General features: G+C 33.6%; 1 protein-coding gene across 1 annotated transcript in view; it reads left to right on the top strand.

Annotated features, from left to right (window-relative positions):
* Nav3 (neuron navigator 3) overlaps positions 1-22,240 on the top strand; it is a 339,372-nt gene that overhangs the window by 260,026 nt on the left and 57,106 nt on the right. The window contains exons 15-20 of the mRNA XM_048808249.1: positions 193-901; positions 2,797-3,285; positions 7,131-7,172; positions 8,580-8,740; positions 15,595-15,783; positions 18,975-19,027. Of these exons, the coding sequence (XP_048664206.1) occupies positions 193-901; positions 2,797-3,285; positions 7,131-7,172; positions 8,580-8,740; positions 15,595-15,783; positions 18,975-19,027 (1,643 nt within the window). The remainder of the gene's footprint in view (positions 1-192; positions 902-2,796; positions 3,286-7,130; positions 7,173-8,579; positions 8,741-15,594; positions 15,784-18,974; positions 19,028-22,240) is intronic.

Below are 22,240 nucleotides of genomic sequence, written 5' to 3'. Positions count from 1 at the left end.
GACAGCTAAAATTTTTTGTGTGCTTACACACTCAGTCCTCCCAATACGTTAGATTGCACGCCAAGATCTAAAGCAGTTCACATTTAGGAGCTGAAGTAATATAAAGAAACATTCTCATTTTATACATTACTTTAGGAAGAGGCATGACACCAAAATGTGCAGACCCATATTTGTGTATTTCTCATTAATTAGGGAAAACTGATGATGCCAAAGCTTCTGAGAAAGGGAAAACTCCCCTGAAAGGATCCTCCCTACAAAGGTCTCCTTCAGATGCAGGGAAAAGCAGTGGAGATGAGGGGAAAAAGCCCCCCTCAGGCATTGGAAGATCCACTGCCACCAGCTCATTTGGATTTAAGAAACCAAGTGGAGTAGGGTCTTCTACTATGATCACTAGCAGCGGAGCAACTATAACAAGCGGCTCAGCAACACTGGGCAAAATCCCCAAATCTGCCGCCATTGGTGGGAAGTCAAATGCAGGGAGGAAAACCAGTTTGGATGGTTCACAGAATCAAGATGACGTTGTGCTGCATGTGAGCTCCAAGACCACCCTACAGTACCGCAGCTTGCCTCGCCCTTCAAAGTCCAGCACCAGTGGTATTCCTGGACGAGGTGGCCACAGGTCTAGTACCAGCAGTATTGACTCCAATGTCAGCAGCAAGTCAGCTGGTGCCACCACCTCAAAACTAAGAGAACCAACTAAGATTGGGTCGGGGCGCTCAAGCCCTGTCACTGTCAACCAAACAGACAAGGAGAAAGAAAAAGTAGCAGTCTCAGATTCAGAGAGTGTTTCTTTGTCAGGTTCCCCTAAATCCAGCCCCACCTCTGCCAGTGCCTGTGGCACTCAAGGGCTCAGGCAGCCAGGATCCAAGTATCCAGATATTGCTTCACCTACATTTCGAAGGTAAGGATATACAAAATGATGCATAAAAAATATAGGATGTACATGTCATATGCATATACTATATACAAACATTTATATATGTGTGTGTGTATATATATAAAAATGCAAAGAGTTCTAAGAATCTGATCATATACATAGGTAGCAAAAAAGCAGTGCTCCTTTTGAGAAATGGTCAAACTTTGCAATTGCAGTATCATTGTGGTATTGGCAATACAAACAGCATATGTAAGAGAATTGAAATCAGATGGCAATACTCAGGGACAGTGATTAAAACAAAGTAATAGCTTGTAAAATTTCAGTAGATTTTCATCAATCAAAGCAGTCAGTCTTTATGACTATCAGCACTGACTTCCAATGTTTTGTAATATGGCTGGTTCTTAATGAGTCGATGGTCATAATGTAGATGATGCTGTGTTCTTATAACAGATTACATAGGGCAAATTCATACAGTACCATATCTTGACATACTAAAGAAAATTAAGGTATGATATGATTGGCAAAGTTTGAAAACATTCAGAATTTTGATATAGGATGACAGGCTATTTTCTAGTTCTTCATCAGCTTTCTTTGTCAGGACTCTGGTAAGCAAATGATTGGTTTCTGCAACAGTATGATCTTTGGTATCAAATAGGTGAAGTTCTCAGAAATATAACTGTTTCTAAATAACCTAAGTAGCAGGAAAATAAATATAGTTAAAAACTTGAAACAAATAAGTTATACCTACCTGGGTCTGTTTTCTCATCTGAGAAATTATAGAGCATGACTTACAGTTCATTACCTCAATATTTTTAATGTTGCTTTTATTCTGCTAACTAAACCAAGGCCTTTGATATTTTGGAAATAATTGGTCTTAAAACATTTAGCAAATTTGATTTTTTTAAATTCTAGAAAGTTCAATTCTCAATATAAATATTAATCCTGAAGAACTGGCATTTTGAAAGGTTGATCCTCATTGGAAAGAATAAATTACAGCTTATAGCAAGAGTAAATATTTGCATTGCTTAAGGAAAAGCAAATAGTGCCCTCCTGTGGTCCATTACCTATGAAACAATTTCTCATATTCGTCATAAAATATTTCACTGTAGAAAATATGGATTTCATTGCAACTTAATCTGTAATCATTATGCCATTACTTCATATCACTTTATTTCCATATTTACATAAATCTGATTATATCATCTGCTTCATTTACAAAACTAAAATGTTTTCTAAACTAAACTCCAATATTTAACTTAGCACCAACTGTGTTTCACGTCTATTATAAATATGCATTTGAAGAGCCCTGGCAACTGACACGAAACCCTTTGGCCTTTCCAGGGGAAAATGTGGACAAACTCACACGTTGCCAACAATGTCCAATATCGTTTCTGACCAACTACTCCCTGACAGGCACCCAGGCCACCAGATATTCAATGCAACTTCCTAGACTTTGCCTTAAGCATTCCTTTTAGATACTGAATAAACTGTCAAAAAGAAAAAAGAAAAAAAATTCATTTAAGTGTTCTATATCGAATGCGTAGAAGTTGTTTCATTATAATGGTTCTGTAAATAGGTAACCTCAAGAATGATCAGAATACTTGCATGAAAGATTCTTATGATCGCTTAAATTGTGAAAGCCCAGAACTTTCATGCTTGGTCTTTGTTTTGCCTGCTTCCTCCTTGCCCCAGGTAGCAGCCCAGAGCTGACTTAACCCTCACCATGAGGATATGAGAGATTTTGAGCACTCAATTAATAAAACAACCAAGCCTATAAAGTTCTTTAACATAGAGACAAGATGTGCTTGGTAGCTCAGTACACCACAGCACACTTGGCTCTTGTGCACTGTAACCCTAAATATTAAATGTGGATATTAGTTTCTTGGAACAACTGAAGTTGTTATTTGTTTTTCTTTTAGGTTGTTTGGTGCCAAGGCAGGTGGCAAATCTGCCTCTGCACCTAATACGGAGGGTGTGAAATCCTCCTCAGTAATGCCCAGCCCTAGTACCACATTAGCGCGACAAGGCAGTCTGGAATCACCGTCGTCTGGTACGGGCAGCATGGGCAGTGCTGGAGGGCTAAGTGGCAGCAGCAGCCCACTCTTCAATAAACCCTCAGACTTAACTACAGATGTTATAAGCTTAAGTCACTCCTTGGCCTCCAGTCCAGCATCGGTTCACTCTTTCACATCAGGTGGTCTTGTGTGGGCTGCCAATATGAGCAGTTCCTCTGCCGGCAGCAAGGACACTCCGAGTTACCAGTCCATGACTAGCCTCCATACGAGCTCTGAGTCCATTGACCTGCCCCTCAGCCATCATGGCTCCCTGTCTGGACTGACCACAGGCACTCACGAGGTTCAGAGCCTGCTCATGAGAACGGGTAGTGTGAGATCTACTCTCTCAGAAAGGTGAGCTTTCCTGAAAGCATTGCTGAAGTCTCACCCCTTTCTCCCTGCACCGTGCCTAACTCCCCATGTGAGTGACGTTTGTGCAAAGCAATACAAGATTGAAAGACATAATATTGATGAGACTTAGCCTTTTCTTTTATACCAAATTTGCAGAGAAATAACACCATTAAGGGTAGGGTGGCTAGATAATTAAGTTTCTCAAGATGAATGCGTACATTTATAGCCAGCAGGCAATGTGAACATTTAAAGCATATATTTATATATTGAGTGATGTCTTCTCAAGACATTTTAATGATTTGGCTTGAGCTCCATGATAACATAAGCTCCTTATGATAATTTAAACATTTTTAAAGACCAAATTTAAATGAATTCTATAATCATGCTCTGAGCAATATGTTAAATTGGTTTTATTTGTGCTTCTACATGAAAAAAAAAAAGCAAACTGATCACTGGGGAATCCTAGGAATTGGAGGGGAAAAAAGTCAGTTGTCAGCCCTGAATTCTTAAAGAAAATTATATGCAGTGCCATTTGTAAATAAGGCTCTTAAAAATTAATCATCGTCCAAGTATTTCCATTGGTTTAATAAATTCTAACTTAAAATACAGAATATAACGCAGCATCTGTGACTAATACACTTACCAGAAGGTGTCAATGTTGAACAAAATGATTCTAGAATCCTACTGACCAACCCCCAAAATCCTAAAATAATTGATAACGACTCTTACGCCTGGGAAAATTTCTTTTAAAAATTCTTAAAACTGCCACTTTTCCCCTACTTGTTTCTTGGCACACTTAAAGCTTTCACAAATAGTCTTGGCCACATGTGTTAATGTACTATTTGGGTAACACTCTGGTCATTGAAAATTTTTGATACATTTTCCTTTGGTTTTGCTACTGTAAACAGCATATACAACCAGTGTTTGATTTTTTTCATCAAAGAAGTTAGGCTTCCAAAAACATTGCAGATTCTAGTTTCAGAACTTCTAAGGTAAATGGGCATCATAACAGGTCATTTATAAAACTTCTAAAAATTAAGTCAAATTATAAATTTTCGTAGCCAATTTTAATGAATGTATCATAAGTTATAAGTCAGATGTGGGGAATCCAAATAGCAGGTTGACAGCCAGATCAAGCATACTACAAATAGGTTATTATTTATTATCCAGAAACACCCTCCAAAAAACAGATTATTTTTAAATTATGAAGGTAACTGCAGCAAGTTGGCCATCAACCTCCTTCCTCAGCATTCAGATGTTAAACACACAAAAAAATATAGTCAGGTAATTAATTGTAACCCAGTAACCCTCAAGTCAAAAATCACATCTTAAGATTGATGAGTTTTATAGCTATAAGTGAAAGACAGTTTTGACATTTTAGTATGATCTATATTTTAGCTGAGTTCAATATGAAGTTTCACTATAGAAATATACAAATATGTAGTTACTTATTCATTTTAAGCAAATCTTTTTTTAATGGTTGATTAATCTTGGAAATAGGCCAGTTTTACAAATGGGAATTCCATAATATTAAGCAAACCAAATAAAGACTTTTTTCCAAAATACACTGTGAACCAATTTTTAATAAATGAATGCTTTATCTTTGAGTCTTAAAAATGCATTCACGGACATTAAGCCACATAAAATAAATGTTAATACCTTCATAGGTATAGTATATAAGAGATATTAATTAGTCCCAGCAAATTATGGATGGAAATAATTTTTTGATATAAAACATTCTGCATTTTCTTAGGAATGAAACTGCAAGCAATCGCAGTTTAACCCTTTAAAATGCATGTAAGGAAGTTTTTGATCTTTGGAGAGGAAATTGGATGCAGTTCGTGGTTCTGACTTAATTGGACAGCAGCATGTAGAGAATGCTAAGGAAATAATAGAGCCATATCTGACAGAAAGTGTGTTAAAGTGTAAATATTTAAAGGAAATTAATTATAGATATACAATAGAGAAATCTGTAAGTTTATGACAATAGTTTGATTTTCATATCCTATATTTATATTAAGTCAGTGGGTTTTCATACAGATTTTAATTTTAGTTTAAATTCATTTTCCTTAAAATTGGTGAAATAAATAAATAATAAATGAATGAATAATAAAACACATTTCTTTTTTATAACTTTCCCTCTGTAGCAATTCTAGATCACTGGTAGCCTTTGTGCCATAATAGTCCCATTTGTTTTTTGTATTTTTTCAGATCTAATCAAACTCTAAATAATTTAAAATAGTAACCAAATATGCAAATTTCTGGCTCATTATTGAATGTCAAATCTGACAACCATGCTCTAGTCTTTCTGCACAACCATGGACTTTAGGCAAACTACCTTGATGGAACCCCTACTTTACTCATTGCAACTCCTTACCTGACCCTCCCTGGCATATGAGTTGGCAACCACTGAGGGTTTACAGAAAGTCTACATAATAAAATCCGTAACATCCAGATTTGAATGGAGAGTTCTACCTAAAGCTTTAAATTACTTTGATAAATTTAAATTTTTTTATTAAATTGCCTTGTGATATATACACATAATTTTTATACAACTGTTTCACATTGTCAAAGAATATCTATTTTTAAATCTTCCCTGCAGCATTAAACTTTAATTTGCATACATGAAACAGATGATCTTTAAAATGGCTTATGACCACATAAATACTTTAGCATAATGTAGTTCATATTTGGAGATTTCTCATATTTGTTCAATATGATTCTTTTTGTTTGTTTATTCATACTACTAAGAAAATGTCTATAGTCAAGATATATCCTGGAACAGTCCTCTGCATAGTGTAGTAATTACCATAAGTGGACATTCCCAATAAATAATGTTAAAGTTGTGTGAAGCCTTCAGATGCTATCTGTGACAATGCTAATGGAGTATACATTGAAGAAAACATTTTAGCTTTGATTTTGAGTGATTAAGTAAATGTCTTTTCATTCATGTTTTGTCATCCCCATTACGCATATCCTATGTATTTAATTTTGATCATTTGAAGATTTAAAAGAAAGAGCTATAATTCTGCAAATTCAATTAATTTTTCTCTCTGCTGTCCACATGCCAGAGATAATAGCAGAATCCTTAGACTTGTCCCACTTTGTTGTTGACACCCTCTTTTCCTCTGTTTTCACGGGCCATTTCTCATTTAATCTAGGCACATCTTTTCATCCCCTCCTATGACCCGTTGAAAATACTTTTAAAAAGAGATGATAAATTTTATAGTTCTTTAAATACTCAATTGATGATTTCTAAAAAATAGTAATGCTTAATTTCATTAAAATATTTAAATACATAATATCAGAAACATTGTTTTAAGGAAATTCTCATTATTAGTCTTTTTCTCTTATATGTAAATGGGAAATACTTAATACCTCTGCTTTTATTAAAAATAATGTGAAGACAAAAGATGATTTTAAGTGGTGCTTTTCATCCTTTCTGACCACTGGAACTTGTCACTTTAACTTCAGGCACATCTATCTCATTGCCACCTCTACGGTTCCCCTTCAGGAGAGGTCATAGCAAAAGTCTAGTTAGTTGCAAAGGAAAGGGAAAGATACCACAGTGTTAGGTAAATACAATCGAGAGGGCAATTATGCTAACATATGATTTAATCTACTAATAATACTGTCACTATATTACCATTGATGGTATGGGGTTGGAAAGGAACATTGGGAGCAGTAGACATTTTGTCACCCTCTGTTGGCCTTTTTCAGTGAGTTAAACTTTGATATATATGTGTTACCAGTTATTTTGTGTAGTTTGTAGAATCATTTTTTGTTGGTTGTATAATTTGGAAGTTTTGTTTACATTATGTCCTTAGGGGTTTTCTTTGTTTTAACAGCATGCAGCTTGACAGAAATACACTACCCAAAAAGGGACTAAGGTATATATTTATCTCAGCACAATTGCTTCCTTTTTCTGTTGTTATGTTAACTTTGTGTGCTGTCTCTCTTCCTCTCTATTTCTTTGTTTGCAATGTAGCACCTGACATTGAGGGTGAAATCACTTGTAATGTCAATCTTTTCTCTGGTCCAGAGAGTGGGTGAGATGGCCCTTAGGAAGAGATACTAGTAGAGATTGAGATGGTGCCTCAAAGTAATTTCAGTATAATTACCACTATTTTGAAGTAATAAGAGTTCTCAAAGCACTTGTCCCAAGTCTTGGTTTTGGTGGGCAGCAACTTTTATAGAATGAAGAACTTAACTCCTCCAAATATTTATAAAATGACTTTCCTAACTTCTACATCTTGGAGGCATATGCTTGCAAAACCTCAAAACCCATCTAGTCTGCACATGTGGCCAGTAATGATGAAAGGTTGAAGGATGCTGTAATTTCAATCAAAGAAAATGTATTTTCATCATCACAGAACAAGTACTACAATGAAGGTATCGATTTTTGGATAAAACCTCAAAAGTCTTAATTTCAATTTTTCCCAGGTTCAGATACATTTAAATCTGAATTAATTCAATACAATTTAAGAATCTCAAAATAATTATTCAGTTCATAATAAAAATTAAAGTTAAATTTTAATTCATTGCCATATTTTACTGCATACAGTTTCCTGAGGAGGAGACATAGAATAAACTAGTAGTGGAGGTGTAGAACTATGAGCAGGATAAATCAATTGCTCTTTGGTGCTAAGAATTTAATTACTCTGGTGAAACAGTGAGTACTGGCCAAACTAGGTCTTCCCCATTATGTTTTTTCTCTCAAATTTGTTAGCAATAGCAAATGCCTGTCAATATCGTATTTCAATATTATGTTCTAGAAATTTATTTTCCAATAAAGTGAGCACATTTCTTTCCTTCCTTTTTAATCCAGACATGATATCAAGTGGCATTTTAACCAAATAACTACTACTACTTTTTTTAAAAAAAAATGGGCATTAGTTTGTGTCCCATTTCATGCCTTTCTGTGACCATCACTTCCCTTCCCTTGCTTCTGCCTACCACTGTCCACCATTTTTAGTCTGTGTCTTCACCCTCTCACATCCTTCTAAGCACTGCGCTTTTGGGTTCTCCTCAGTTAACTTGGCTGTCTGCTCATTGATTTTCAACTTCATATCTCACAGAAGCATAATTTTCTTCTCAAATGCCTTTATTTTTTTTCCTGTGGGATTCAAACAGATGGTGTCAAATCATCTGGAAGAATTGAGCAATTCTAATTAGATCCAATCTGTTTGAGATTGTTGTTCAGTCTGAATAGTAAGCTCCTCTCAATTGTTTTCCTGTCCTGGTATTGCCTTGCCCTTGTAGATGTGCTGAAGTATCTTAGCTGTGCTGTTTTGCAGATATACCCCATCATCTCGGCAGGCCAGCCAAGAAGAAGGCAAAGAGTGGCTGCGTTCTCATTCCACCGGAGGGCTGCAGGATACTGGCAGCCAGTCACCTCTGGTCTCCCCTTCTGCCATGTCATCTTCTGCTACAGGAAAATACCACTTTTCTAACTTGGGTAAAATATTCTACCACATAACTGTGTTTTGTTCCTCTTATGATTCACTCTCACAGGAGCCCTGGTATCTCTCCATAAAAAAAAATTATTTGCATGGTAATGGTAATTTACTGTTCCCAGACTATGTCATTTATTGTTCATGACAAATGCTTTGAATGGATAATACTGTTGTGATTTAGCAGCCTATGCTCTAGAGGCTCAGAGAGGTAATTTGACTTGAAAACAGTTCCACTATTAGTAAGAGGCAGAGGCAGGCATCAGTCCCAGAACCTGGCCTCTGTGGGAATATAGCTCAGGTGGTAGAATGCTTTTCTTGCATGCACAAGGCCCTGGGTTCAATTCCCAGCACCATAAAAAAAAAAAAAATACTCCAGAACCTGGCCTCAAACCCAAGTACCTTTCCATTGTGTCTTAGAATCCTCTTTAAAACCATTATTAAAACATTTCCTTATTTTTGTTTAAAATGTTAAAAATCCTTATAAAAAGATAATAGTTTTATGGAGAAATAGAAAAATAGAAATAATTAAAGAGAAAAAATATATAATCACATGACTGAAAGATAACTTCTATGAACATTTTCAAAGTTCATTTTGCAAAGACATCATAGAAAACACAGGAAAGAGTGACAAAACAAATAAGTTGAAATAACACCAGTTATCATTTAATAGATCCAGTGACTTTAAAAATGTATTTCTTTTACAAAGTTGAATATGAAGTAGTCACACTGTTTGTTCTCTTTTCAATTGAAAAATTTTTTTTCTAATCATGTCCACGTACATAGTCCACATTCTTCAATAATTTTGACTTTTCAACTTTTCAGCCCAGTCAGAACTAAAGCCTGTTTCATTTCTAATTCTTCTCACTATACCAAATAGGTATTTTAACAATGAAAAGAAATTATTTGGTACTGATTTCATTTGGGCTAATGAATTCTTAACAACACCAAGTTTTGGTTGCTAAATCTACACAGCAATGAGATTTTTTTTTTTTGCCTTATACTGTCAAACATTTGAATAATTGTTATAAAACATAGCAAATGTAAAAAGAAAATACAAAAACCTAACATGTTAACTCTAAAAAAATTAAAAATATTGAAAAATATTTTTGTAGGGACCTTGAAATATGAAACAAAATCTAATTTCATAGAATATCTAAAACAATCCCAAATCAACCCAAATGCTATAGACTTACTTAGTACCTTATATCCCCTATCAACTTTTTCATTGATTAACATTAATTTGATTAGTTGACTATTCATCATTTTCCCCACTATTATTATTATTGTTAAATTCATTTCTTCCATTATTTTCTAAAGAAATAAAAAACTTACAATATATGCCTGAACTTTGTCTACATTTAATTAGGTATAATTCACAAAATAGCAACTGCACAATTTAATGTGAAGGCGATTCAGTTTAGGTTTTAGAGAGACTCATGTACAACTATGACATTTGAATCAATGTCTTACCAAAAATGTCAAATATTTGCACAAAGATAAGTTTATTCCAAATTGAACTTAACATGTCGGCTAAAGCCAATATTTTTAAACAAATGTGATAAAAATTGATGTATGACACACTTGAGAATACTTTTCATTACATAGTGTTCAAAGATTTAAAGCATAATATGAAATGTAAATTATACTTTTACTGATTGATAACAGACCCTTTTGATAGAACTTTAATGCCTTATTTTGAAAACTACTTATCAAATATGTCCCTTATTTTTTATTGCTGTAGAAACCAAGCTTACCTTCTTGATTCTCCTAATACTTTTCCAACTATAATTCTCTTTCTGCAAGGGCTCATCTTAATGCGGTTTTATCATTTTAGTAAAAACTAGGTTACTTTTGAAAGTGAAAACGACTATGTTAATCATTGTTCCAGGCTTTAAGCATAAACCCTGCCCAATGTACTTCATCCACATTTACTCCTCATCTTTATGTAATTACAGAGTTTTTTATTTAGACATCTTTCTCATCCTAAACACAATTTCTATGTCCTCATCCACAACTTTAATTTTTACCCTTTCAATCAACATTTCTTTCACTTCCAGATCTTTTTGAGCTTTAAAATTAAACCGCATCCATGTCCTAGGCTATGTAGCTACATCCACCCTGCCGTAAGCTCTCTTTTTTTCACGCTTCTTCAACTCCTTTAGTGCAAAATCTCAGTGTAATCGACAGGTTTATTCAAAACAACACCATCCACCCTTCATATTGTACACTTTTCAGTAGACCAAAACTTATAATTTTTATTTTTAAAAATTTGAAAGTACTATATTCCTCTCTCTTTGGTGGCATTACTCTTGCTGAAACTTTAACCCTGGACAGTTTCAGTGAATTTCAAAATGATCTTACTGCCTCTTCTCTCCTATCCCTCAACATTTTCACCCATTGAGATATATGGAAGAAGACCTTCCTATCCATGTCAGTGCATTCCCCAGGGCTTATTAACATTTTATAAGCATATGTGGCTTCAGATTAGGTATTCCCTGTTCTCTATGCTGGCAAATTACAAAGAAAAAAATAAAGCTAATTCTCAAAACATGAAAATAACAAGTTTTGATGATATTTCCAGATCACCTGAACTTCTATTTATTTGGCAAAAATATGGGTTACTATTAAAATGTAACCATAAATTAAAGTTACTTTATTATTAAATTCTTAAAACTACATAAAATTTAACTATTGAACTTGAATAGGTATAGTATTTCCTGCAGCTACTTTTGACATCACCTGTTTTCAGTGAGATCATTATCTTTTCTGAATGATCTGTAATATACATGATTATAACTAACATTCAAGAGTTGGAATACTCTTATTTTGAAAAATGTGTTAGTATATAAAGGTTTTTATAAATATTACTATAAAAATCACGTATAAGAAATTATTAGAAATTTAAGAACACTGAATTTATGTCATTGTCAGTAGATTACTATGAGCTACAGCTAAAGTAAACTATGGTTTGTGTGTAGTTCCTTACATGCTAGGTTTAACAGCATCTACTTCCACTCAAGAAGTAATATCAGATATAACTTATGTAAACAAAATAAGTCTGGGGATGAAACAGCATTTTGAATTGTTCACAGTTATTATGAGGTATCTCAAAACCTGGTGAATGGTGACATGCCCATGAGTGATGAGAATCGCTTAGATTCATTGTTCACCTTGCTTCAAGGGTTACCATGCAGAAGCATTGATATCAGCCTGTCACTTCCCAGTTCTATATATTAGATGATTTCTTTGCACACAAAGTAATTGTTAAGCACCTTGTATCGGAGCAGATTCTGTGCTTTTGCTCTCAATGGTTACTTCACCTTATAACACTCCTCTGTTACCCTCTCCGAAAATGCCCTTCACCCTATTCCAAATGAACTGTTTCTTTTATATTTATGTAAGTACAGAAGCTCACCATTGAGACACACATCTGGTTCAGTCATTCATTTAATATGTACATTTTCATGACATCTCTAGCTTCTGCTCTAAACTCACCAATGACAGAAACTGTGAATCTAGAAATATTTTTGATATACTTACTTTAAAAGATCACATAAAAATTTCCCGAATCTTCAATTACTGGTCTTAGTTGTACATCCAGATTTCACAAACTAAGTTAAAATTATAATCCATATGACATCACTTTTCTCATTTAAAACAATATCAAAAACTCATCGGTAAATGTCTAGCAAAGGTACTTGGAGGTATTTTCTATCCCTATTCTCCACAAATCACCACAAATAAATACATAATTTTAATAAAAGCTATGACTACACATTCAATTTAAGACAGGCCAGTAGACTCCTTTTCCCTTACATACATCTACATCTATTTTTCTCCTATTTGGGAAGTTTTATGTGTCTTCTGGCTTTGAATGAATCTTAGAAGCCACTTATTCTACCTTTATTTTATTTATTTATTAATGAAGAAACTGAAAGGTTGAGATGGGGATATTTGAAGTGGATAGAAAGTATAACAACTACAATCCCTTTACCACTTTCTGTCCCATTTACAAAAATTCTCTTTTTCTTTGTTGCTTTTGCCTTCTGTTATGTAACTCTTCTTGGTATATTTTGCATATGAACTTTCTACCTTTCGGTCACCTTCCCTATTGGCTGCTCTTGAAATCAGGGACCATATCATATTTTATCTTTCTATTCAAATTTAGCATGAAAACAAAATAAAGAAGGGCTTCCCATGATATTACCTTAAATGAATATTCTTAAATACTATGAATATATTTTCAGTAGAAACATTATCAAAAGTCTTTGTAAATCCAATTATGCCCTTTAAAGACCACTATAAGCCCCATTAATGAGTCACTTTGAGTAATGCATTATGTTTTGAAATGATCCAGATATATGTGATGATCCAAGCTATATATCTACCTTGATATAGAAATAAAGTCAGCATACCATAGAGGGAGCTGAACATCCATGCTGCCAAGTTATGGAAACCTGTGTCCACCAACAAATGAATGGATAAAGAAACATGGTCCATATATACAATGGAGTCATTCATTTGATGGAAAATGGATGGAACTAGAGATGATCATGTTAGGTGAAATAAGCCCAAACTAGAAAGACAAGCTATCACAAGTTTCCTCTCATATAGAATTTGGAGGGGAAAAAAACAAGATGAATACTGGAGGAAGAGAATTAGTGGAGAGGAATGGAATGGGGAAGGAGGGACATTAAGATGGGTAATGGGGATGAAAATGCTCAAAATGCTTTTTGCATGTATGAATGTACCATAATTAAACCCACCATTCTGTGTAATTAATATGCATTAATGAAAAATCAGTAATAGAAAAATTCTCAAAAATAGCATGTCTTCAGAATTAAAAACCATCATGTAAAAAATAGAAAAGGAAGACACTTCTCTTGGATACCTCTGTAATCATTTTGGTAACAATTATACAAAGCCAAACTGTGAACAAAATGGCCTTCTAGCCTCTAGATACATATATTAAAGTAATGCATTTGTAGATAAGTTGAAAGCATTCATTTCACAAGCGTTAATTCATAATGTATGTAGTCCCACCATAGAGTGATTTACACAAATCCAGGTACCTTAAACATTAACATTCATCCCAGTGACTCTGGAGGCTGAGACAGGAGGATCTTGAGTTCAAAGCCAGCCTCAGCAATGGTGAGGCACTATGCAACTCAGTGAGACCCTGTCTCTAAATAAAATACAAAAATAGGCTAGGGATGTGGCTCAGTGGTCAAGTACCCCTGAGTTCAATCCAGGGTACACCACTCTGCCAAAAAAAAAAAAAAAGTTAACATTCAAATTTCGAATGTCCTAGTGCCTGTTAACTGTGACCATACTGAACTAGAACTCATGTCTAAAGGAATATACCCGAAAATAGGTCTGTTCTCTTGTTCTTTCTCTTCTTCTCTCTCCCTCAATCTTCCTCCTTCTCCATTTCCATTCCTTCTTCCTTCTAATATATTATAAATTTTAGAAATACATAGTTTCTTCTTTATTATGTTTTTCACATGCACACATAGATTTCATTCATTGTCCTGTGTTTTTTTTTTTTTTTTTACTTTAATTCATGCTATCTCTATCAGAGGGTTAGTCTGTGTGATGATTCAGTTAATGACTATGAAATGTCTACCACAGTACCTGGAATACAGGAGGTATACCCCTTGAATTACTTCCAGGAACACTCTTCCAATTTTACCTTATTGTGAGAGCCATTAATTATATTAAGAAGTATAAAGCCTGCATGAAAGAAGAAAATATAGGAAGTTCTGAAATACCAGATCAACTAACTCCAAGGCTTTGGCATGCATTTTCCAAGGTTCTGAGAGGACTCAGCTGTTTCCTTCATAGCTTAAGAAGTTCAGAAGTTTCCTCATATATCAGTAATAAACTTTCTTTTCTTTAAAAAAAAAGTTTCTCAATTTGTCTGCTATAATTTTATTCCATATTTCAAAACTGTATTTCAAATGTCCCATACATTAAATCAATCACATCTTTCTTTAAATTAATGATTCTCATTTGGCCTAAATTGTTGAAAACCACTAGCACCAGATGGCAACAAGCCATTGAAAATAAATTCTTAAATAAATATTTTCTATTGAAAATAAATTCTTATTTATAAGAAATAAACTTCTTACATTACAGACTTAAGATACTTCCTTGGAAACAAAATCTGTTTGTGATTTTTGAGAGTCTCATTGTGGTATTCTCTTCTTAGACTCAGTAGAAAATAGGTTTTCTATGATTCACATTATGACAGGTTTACAGATACCATGTACATTACATTATATTTGATATAAAGGAAAAGTTTATTTTATTCATCCTCTTTATAACCTAATTTTCATAATAATGGAAGTACCAACCATGAACTTACATAAATTCACAACTCAGAATGACTGAAAGAAAGCCTTTGCCTAGAAGTATCTAAAATTTCTTCTTGGTAAATTTATATTTTTTTATATTTTACTTTCTTTTCTATTTTGCTTTTCCCAGTAAATTGGTGGTTTTTCTCTAAAATGAAGCCTGTAGACTGTAGAAAAACAATCTTTTTTTTTCATAACCATGTGCAGAAAATAGCATGTTACTGTATTTCTAGTGTGGACAGTAGAGGTGAGTTGGTGGTTTTGTTTACTGTTGCCTGACAAACTGACATACTGCTTGCCATAAAATTTCCAGAGGAAAAGAGGGACTCTGGTGATAGTGATTGGCAATTCAGAGACAGACTCTTGGCCTGCTTTAATAGGGACACCCTATAAATTCATGTTTCTCTAAGAATTGGGATGAATTCTCACTTTTTTTTTCAACTTTCTATTTTCATCAGTCAAGCCCTGGAGTAACAGACTGCATATGCTTTCTTTTTCAGTGAGTCCAACCAATCTGTCTCAGTTTAACCTCCCTGGGCCTAGCATGATGCGCTCCAACAGCATCCCAGCCCAGGACTCTTCCTTTGATCTCTATGATGACTCCCAGCTTTGTGGGAGCGCCACTTCTCTGGAGGAAAGGCCACGGGCCATCAGTCATTCAGGATCATTCAGAGACAGCATGGAAGAAGGTAAGCTTAGGGATAGGGAAGATGAAGATAATACTTTTACTTAACTGTCAGAGGAAAAACTGTCCCATTGCCCACAGCACAAAGATTCCTGAAGAAGAAGTAAATGAGTAAGTGGAAGCCTCACTTAAACCCTAGAGCTGAAAGTTTTATTCTGCAGGATCTTCTCTGCATTATGAATTTTTATATATGCCAAAATTTGTTTAGATGAATACTTGGCTGTAAAACAATTTACAATAAATCCAATGTTCTCTTATAGAAATATGCAAAATTTTAGAGACTGTTACCCAGATGTGTCAAATATTAGAGCAAATATTTTGTTTGACATCTCAGTTTACAAGCCATAAAGATACACAAGCCAGAATAATTATCTTACAGACTATCACATGTTGTTGACTTTTATTCTCAGAAACTTCCTCTGGTGTTAGTATTTTACCATTTCATTTTAGAATTCCTACTGTACTATATTTGCTTTATAACAGTTTTGTTTCTTTTACCAGTTGGCAATAAAATTCACACTATCCTAAAACATGTCTTTTTAGCTATATGTATTATGTGATACTCCCTGTAAATCTTTTAAAACTCAATAAGCATAATAGCTATTTAAGTGTATATATTTTCCTAAACTGTATGACCTCAAAAACCAAACTTAATAATATGAGAGATGTGTTTCTTTTATTTAATGAATGATTTTTAAATTATCTATAAATTAAACATGTGAGATACATATTATATCCGCTATGGTTAAAAGAAAACCAAATATAGAAATCCAAACTGATAAGAATGAAAGCAACCATCCTCATCTTAATAGTTATGCATAAAAGGAAAACTTCAGTCTCGAAACATAGCAAGGTTTAAACATCTAACCATCAATTTATTTATTGTTTGAATTGGGCTAATTTCTTAACTTCATTAGTCCTAATTTCTGCTTCCGTAATTCTGTCCCAGGGAATTTCTTATTTAAAACATCTTCTGACTAAAGTTTTAGGCGGTTAAGCGAATTGTCTTATATTTTTCAGGTCATCATTGTACATTTAATATGCTGGCACTAAATCAGTTAACAATATTTACATCTACCTTTTAGGATATTAACCAAACTACTGAGTTCACTGTGGCAAACAGTGAATTATATATACCCTGGTGAATCAGCTGATTCTACTGTGTAGTAGACGAACTATAAGTAATCTGACCTGTAAGGACATTATTTCTCTGAAATGGATATGTCATTCTGTCACATATAGACCTTTCATAATACTTTAAAAACAATTTGCTTAGCATACAGTTCATGTCCTAGAGTGCCTCACTTACAAATAGAATGATGTTTTTATGCTGGGAAATTCCAGCCTTGCATTAGGAAGCTTAATTGAATTGCTAAAAGCCAGCTTGAGTAGGTGAGATGGATTTTTGATACTCATGCACTGGACACTGAACTATTATTATTATTTGATTGTGATCTAGAATTAATGAATTATTGAACTAGAAGAGAAGTTTTTTATTAACATCTTGCCCAGTGTGCATGCTAACAGATGAAGAGACTAAGCTATAAACTATAAGGTCACACACCTATAAATAATACGTGCATAATTTCCTAACTCATTGTCCATCTTCCTTCTGATACACCAGGCCAGTACTCTTAGTTTGTAAATGAGTCATGTAAATGAATCAGAAGTTGAAAGAATGTGCTTTGAAAAAGAATAATTGATTTAAAGACTAATATTTTGTATATCTCATAGAATGATAATATTACCCAAGTTAGAATTCTGGTGGTGTTCTTTATTCTTCTTTTGACTCACTTTATATATTTTTAATTCACTTCCTATGAATTCTTATAGTACCAAAGCATTGATAGTAATAACACTTATGTTGCTCTGTTGTGATTATTTTTAATGTTTTCTTTCTAATTCTCTTGGGGCACCTGTCATTGTTTCGTATTCATTTTGTAGTCCCAAGATCTAGCAAGGGCCTGTCACACTGTGTGTGCTCAACTAATGTTTATTTAAGAAATAAGTTAGAAGAAATAACTACATTATCCCATCATAAAAAGGGGATTTTTGCAAATCATATTAAGTTCAATTTTATCCACCTTTTGGATTTAATACATTGGAAGTACAAAAGACAAAAGTAGACTTTGATTGTTTAAGATGGCATTTTGATAAATAAAAAACAGCATATAATTTCCATTCTTATTTTTTATGCGATACCACCTTAAAATAAGAAAGTATTTATATATAACTAAAAATTTTTTTAAAAAACATTATTCTAAATTTAAAAAACATAGATCAATTTATTATAACTGACTATTGAAATAGCTACTTGGAAAAAAATGCTTATACACCTGAAAGTATATAAAGAAAATTTCTGAAAATGGATCTTTGTTGGATAAAATGAAATTAAATGAATAAACACAAAGTATTTTTAAAAATTTTAAAAGCTTATGAAAATTTTTTTTTAGTTTTATGATTTTCTATTTACTATATGAGAATTTATACTTTTCATATTGTGTAAAACATGCTTTTAATGCTCATGCTTGTCCACTTCTATCTATAAATTGGTGAATGAGATACTTTAGGGAAGAGTATGGGATCTTTTCATGTCTCAACATCTTGACTTCCAAAAAATCATTACAGACTATGTTGGTCTGTTTTTTACACTGTGACCAAACTGCCTGACAATAACTTATGGGCTCACAGTTTCAAAGATTCAGTCCATAATCAGCCAACCCCATTGCTCTGAACCTAAGGCAAGGTAGAACATCATAGCAGAAGGGCATGATGGAGGAAAGCTTCTCAGATCATGGCAGCTAGGAAGCAGAGTGTGGGGCAGGAAGGAGCCAGAGACAGATAAAGTCCAAGGTCATGCCCCCAGTGACCTACTTCCTCCAACCAAGCCCTACTTGCCTACAATTACCACCCAGTGGTCCATTCAGATTAGTAATGCACTAAGGGGCTTAATCTACTGAAAATTATAGCTCTCATAATCTCATCTTTTCATCTCTGAGCATTATTATATTGCCTAACATACAAACTCATAGGGGAATATTTTAGATCCAAATCATATACAAACTTATTCTCAGAATCTTACAGCTAGCTGTTAATGTTATTTCCCTAGCCACCTGTTCTTTACTTTTTTAGTTAAGGCCTAGGGTTTATGAGTAGACATGAGTATTTTAATTCTGTTGTTCTTGTTTTCTCTAGTTCATGGCTCTTCTTTATCATTGGTTTCCAGCACTTCTTCTCTTTACTCTACAGTAAGTATTAAATGAGAATAAAAAGCTTCTGCCTGTACCATGCATAGATGATTAAGTAGATTGACATTTACACAGAAGTGGTGTGGCCACATAAAGGCATACTCTAAGCCACTCTATATCTGTTAAGCTGGCAAGTACTCCATCAATCCCTCTGTGACCCACTAGTATATATTTTCACTTGATTCATTATAATCAATGAGTGGATGTAAAACTGAATTTCATACAGTCCTTTGGGGTATGACAGGGAGTCCCTGAAACCATGAACTATGATTTATCATATTTTCATAATGTTTGTTTTCCTTTGTTTGATTCTCTGACTCATGAATTAATTGTTCTATGGTATTTTTTCAACTTTTTTTATTTTAAGTTCATTTTTTATAAAGACTGTTCTGAAAGAACTAGAGATTTTTTTTAAATATGATTTAAAAGAATTTTTTTTAAAAATATTTTTGCTGCTAAGGATCCAACCCAGGTCCTCCTGCATGGGAAACACACACTTTCCCCTTGAACTGTGCCCCAAGCCAAAAAAACTGTTTCTTAGAAGAGGAAAGCCAGTGTTTCAAATTCTTTTCCCAGTGTGTGAAATTATAGTTCACTTTTGCCAAAATGAGTTTTCTGTCCATTAAATATAATTTTATCTTTAAAAAAGCCTACAGGAAGTTATGTTTTATAAGAAACTTCCTTTATGCCCTGGTAACAGGCAGGATATTAAAGCAGTTTCCTAAGTCTCTATGAGACTTGAGTGCTATGAGTAATTCTTAATCCTGTGTTGAAAGGTTTACAAAAGTCTGTAGCCTTTGACTCCCACTGAGCAATTAAGTGTTAAGGACAATATGGATTTTTTCACTTATTTTCATTAGACTTAAATGTTAAAGCCTTTTGTTTGCAAATTAATCATGCATATTTATTGCTTTAAAAAAAGACATTCACAATCATCCATCAATGTAGACATTATTTTTCTTATTTCTCCTTTTAATGATTAAAATTGCCATTAAGTTCTATAAAGGAAGATATGTAGACTAATGAATAAAGAAATAATAAATGTAAAAGTATATTTAAAAAACACATTAAATATGTTAAGATTGTATTTCTCCTGTTGATCTAATATTGTTACTCATTTATGATATGTATTATGACTTAAATCACTATAATTTCAATCTCTATATAACAGCAAAAGATGGAGCATAGTTGTAATCATAATTTAAATAAATGCAATAACAATATGTGGATAAAACTTCCTTTATGAAGCTGAGAAAGAAGAAAAAGAGCATGTGTTTAAGGAACAAGAGATAATGCATTAGTCCACATTCCACTAATTAGACCAGAGTCCACTAAAATTTTCTGGGATATTAAAAATGTCCCCATCTGCACTGGCTAATACTAGCAGTAGGTTGCTATTGGTTATTTTAAATGTGTATAGTGTGTGTGACCGAGGAACTGTATTGTTTATTTTAATTAATCTAAATTTAAATAGGTACATAAACCTGGTGACTGAGATTAAATAGTTCAAGTTTATAGGGAGCAAAGGGGATAAATTTAAAAATTAAAGAAGGATGAATAAAGGGAGGCTGGTTGGACCAGTGCACAGTGTATTTATGTGTGGAAATATCACACTGAAACCAATTAATGTGTAAAATTAATATATGTTGAACAAAAATGAAAAATAATAAATGTTTTTAAATATAGGAAAATAGGAGTAGGATGTCTAAATCATGAAAACAATTAGGAAGTATTGGTGAAAAGTACTGTATTAAAAATATAATGTGAACAGGAACAGACGTTAAAATAAAGAGCCTATACTTAACATTTAAGTATTAAGGACAATAGGGATTTTTTCACTTATTTTCTTTAAGCTTAAATGTTAAAGTGTTTTGAACATTCAGAACTGAAGTAGACCCTGTGTTTAGCATAAAATGAATGAGTTAGATGATCAAGCTATGAGACAAAGTGATATTATTAGTCAGTTATTAAATTAGCTGTATTGGAAATGATGGAAATTTAAAATGTATTAGAAATGATGGAACCTACATATTTAAAATGACTATAGTGAAATAATTCAAAAATGCATATTTGAGGGCAATTCAGGTTGGGGAGGCAGAATAAGGAGGAGTCACTCTCTTTCCATTCCCCACAATCATGCACTAGGATTAAACTGGCATTAAAATATCTGTGAAAGTGTTTTTCAAACCATGAAATGAAACAGCAATTAATTACTATTATTCACACCTTCATAAGTTTTTGGATAAAGATTTAGTTGATTTGTCTTCTTATCTGGTTCGATCAGTAATTACTATGTGGCATCAGGCAAGTTGCCCAATTTCTTTGGATTACACCTATAAAATAAAATTTGAAAACATCAGCCAAATCTACTCCATCTGTCCCATGGGATTTCTGCAAACTGTTTAGAAATCACAGACCCAATCTGATCTGCCAAGGAGTTTGGAAACTTTAGAGTTTATGTTTGTTTTTAAATCTAAGCCAGCACTGTGAAATCTGGAACATTCCCCCTAAAATCCACACTTGAAAATCCTTTTCCAAATAACTGGAATATCTAGCAACACATCCTCCATGTTTCTAGTAGTCACCTTGGGTGGTGGCACATGCTGTCAGGCAAGCCACAACCTCCAATACCTCCTCTTCTTGACACTCAAGCTAAGTTTGGGTTGCTAGTTGTCATTGTGCTGTTGCATTATTCATAGGAGAGAAATGCTCCTCACTTTCTATATCTCTATTAGAAAGTGGAAAATAAAAGATAACCTAGGAAGGTTGTGTTATTTCTTAAAAAATATTTAGAACCTCTTTTCATTCTCTATTATGTATGTATGTGTGTAGTATATATACATACACCCATACAAACAGCTATCCATCCATCCTGTTAGGTATTTAAATTCATGATCCATGAGAAGATGATTTTTGATTGATATTATATTAGATCTTTATTGGAGCTGTTAGTTTTTTTATTTACTGTATATTAAATTTTTACTGGAGCCATTCTGCACTTGGATTCAAATTTATACTTTTTTCATGAGAACAAGGATCCTGTTTGATTCCTTGAATAGCTCCTTAGCCTGTTACCTAACACATGGATAACACTGAAGTGGTTTCCATAAGTTTGAATGGATAAATAAATGGCCATATAATGGCTTACAGAATAAAGAGTCAACAGATATATTTTAATTTAGGCAAGGTGTTTTATGTTGTTTACCATCCTTA

The sequence above is a fragment of the Marmota marmota genome, unplaced genomic scaffold (assembly GCF_001458135.2).
Source record: "Marmota marmota marmota unplaced genomic scaffold, marMar, whole genome shotgun sequence".
NCBI classification, from domain to species: Eukaryota; Metazoa; Chordata; class Mammalia; order Rodentia; family Sciuridae; genus Marmota; species Marmota marmota.
The sequence above is the reverse complement of the archived record's forward strand: the minus strand, read 5'-3'. Positions and strand labels throughout refer to the sequence as shown.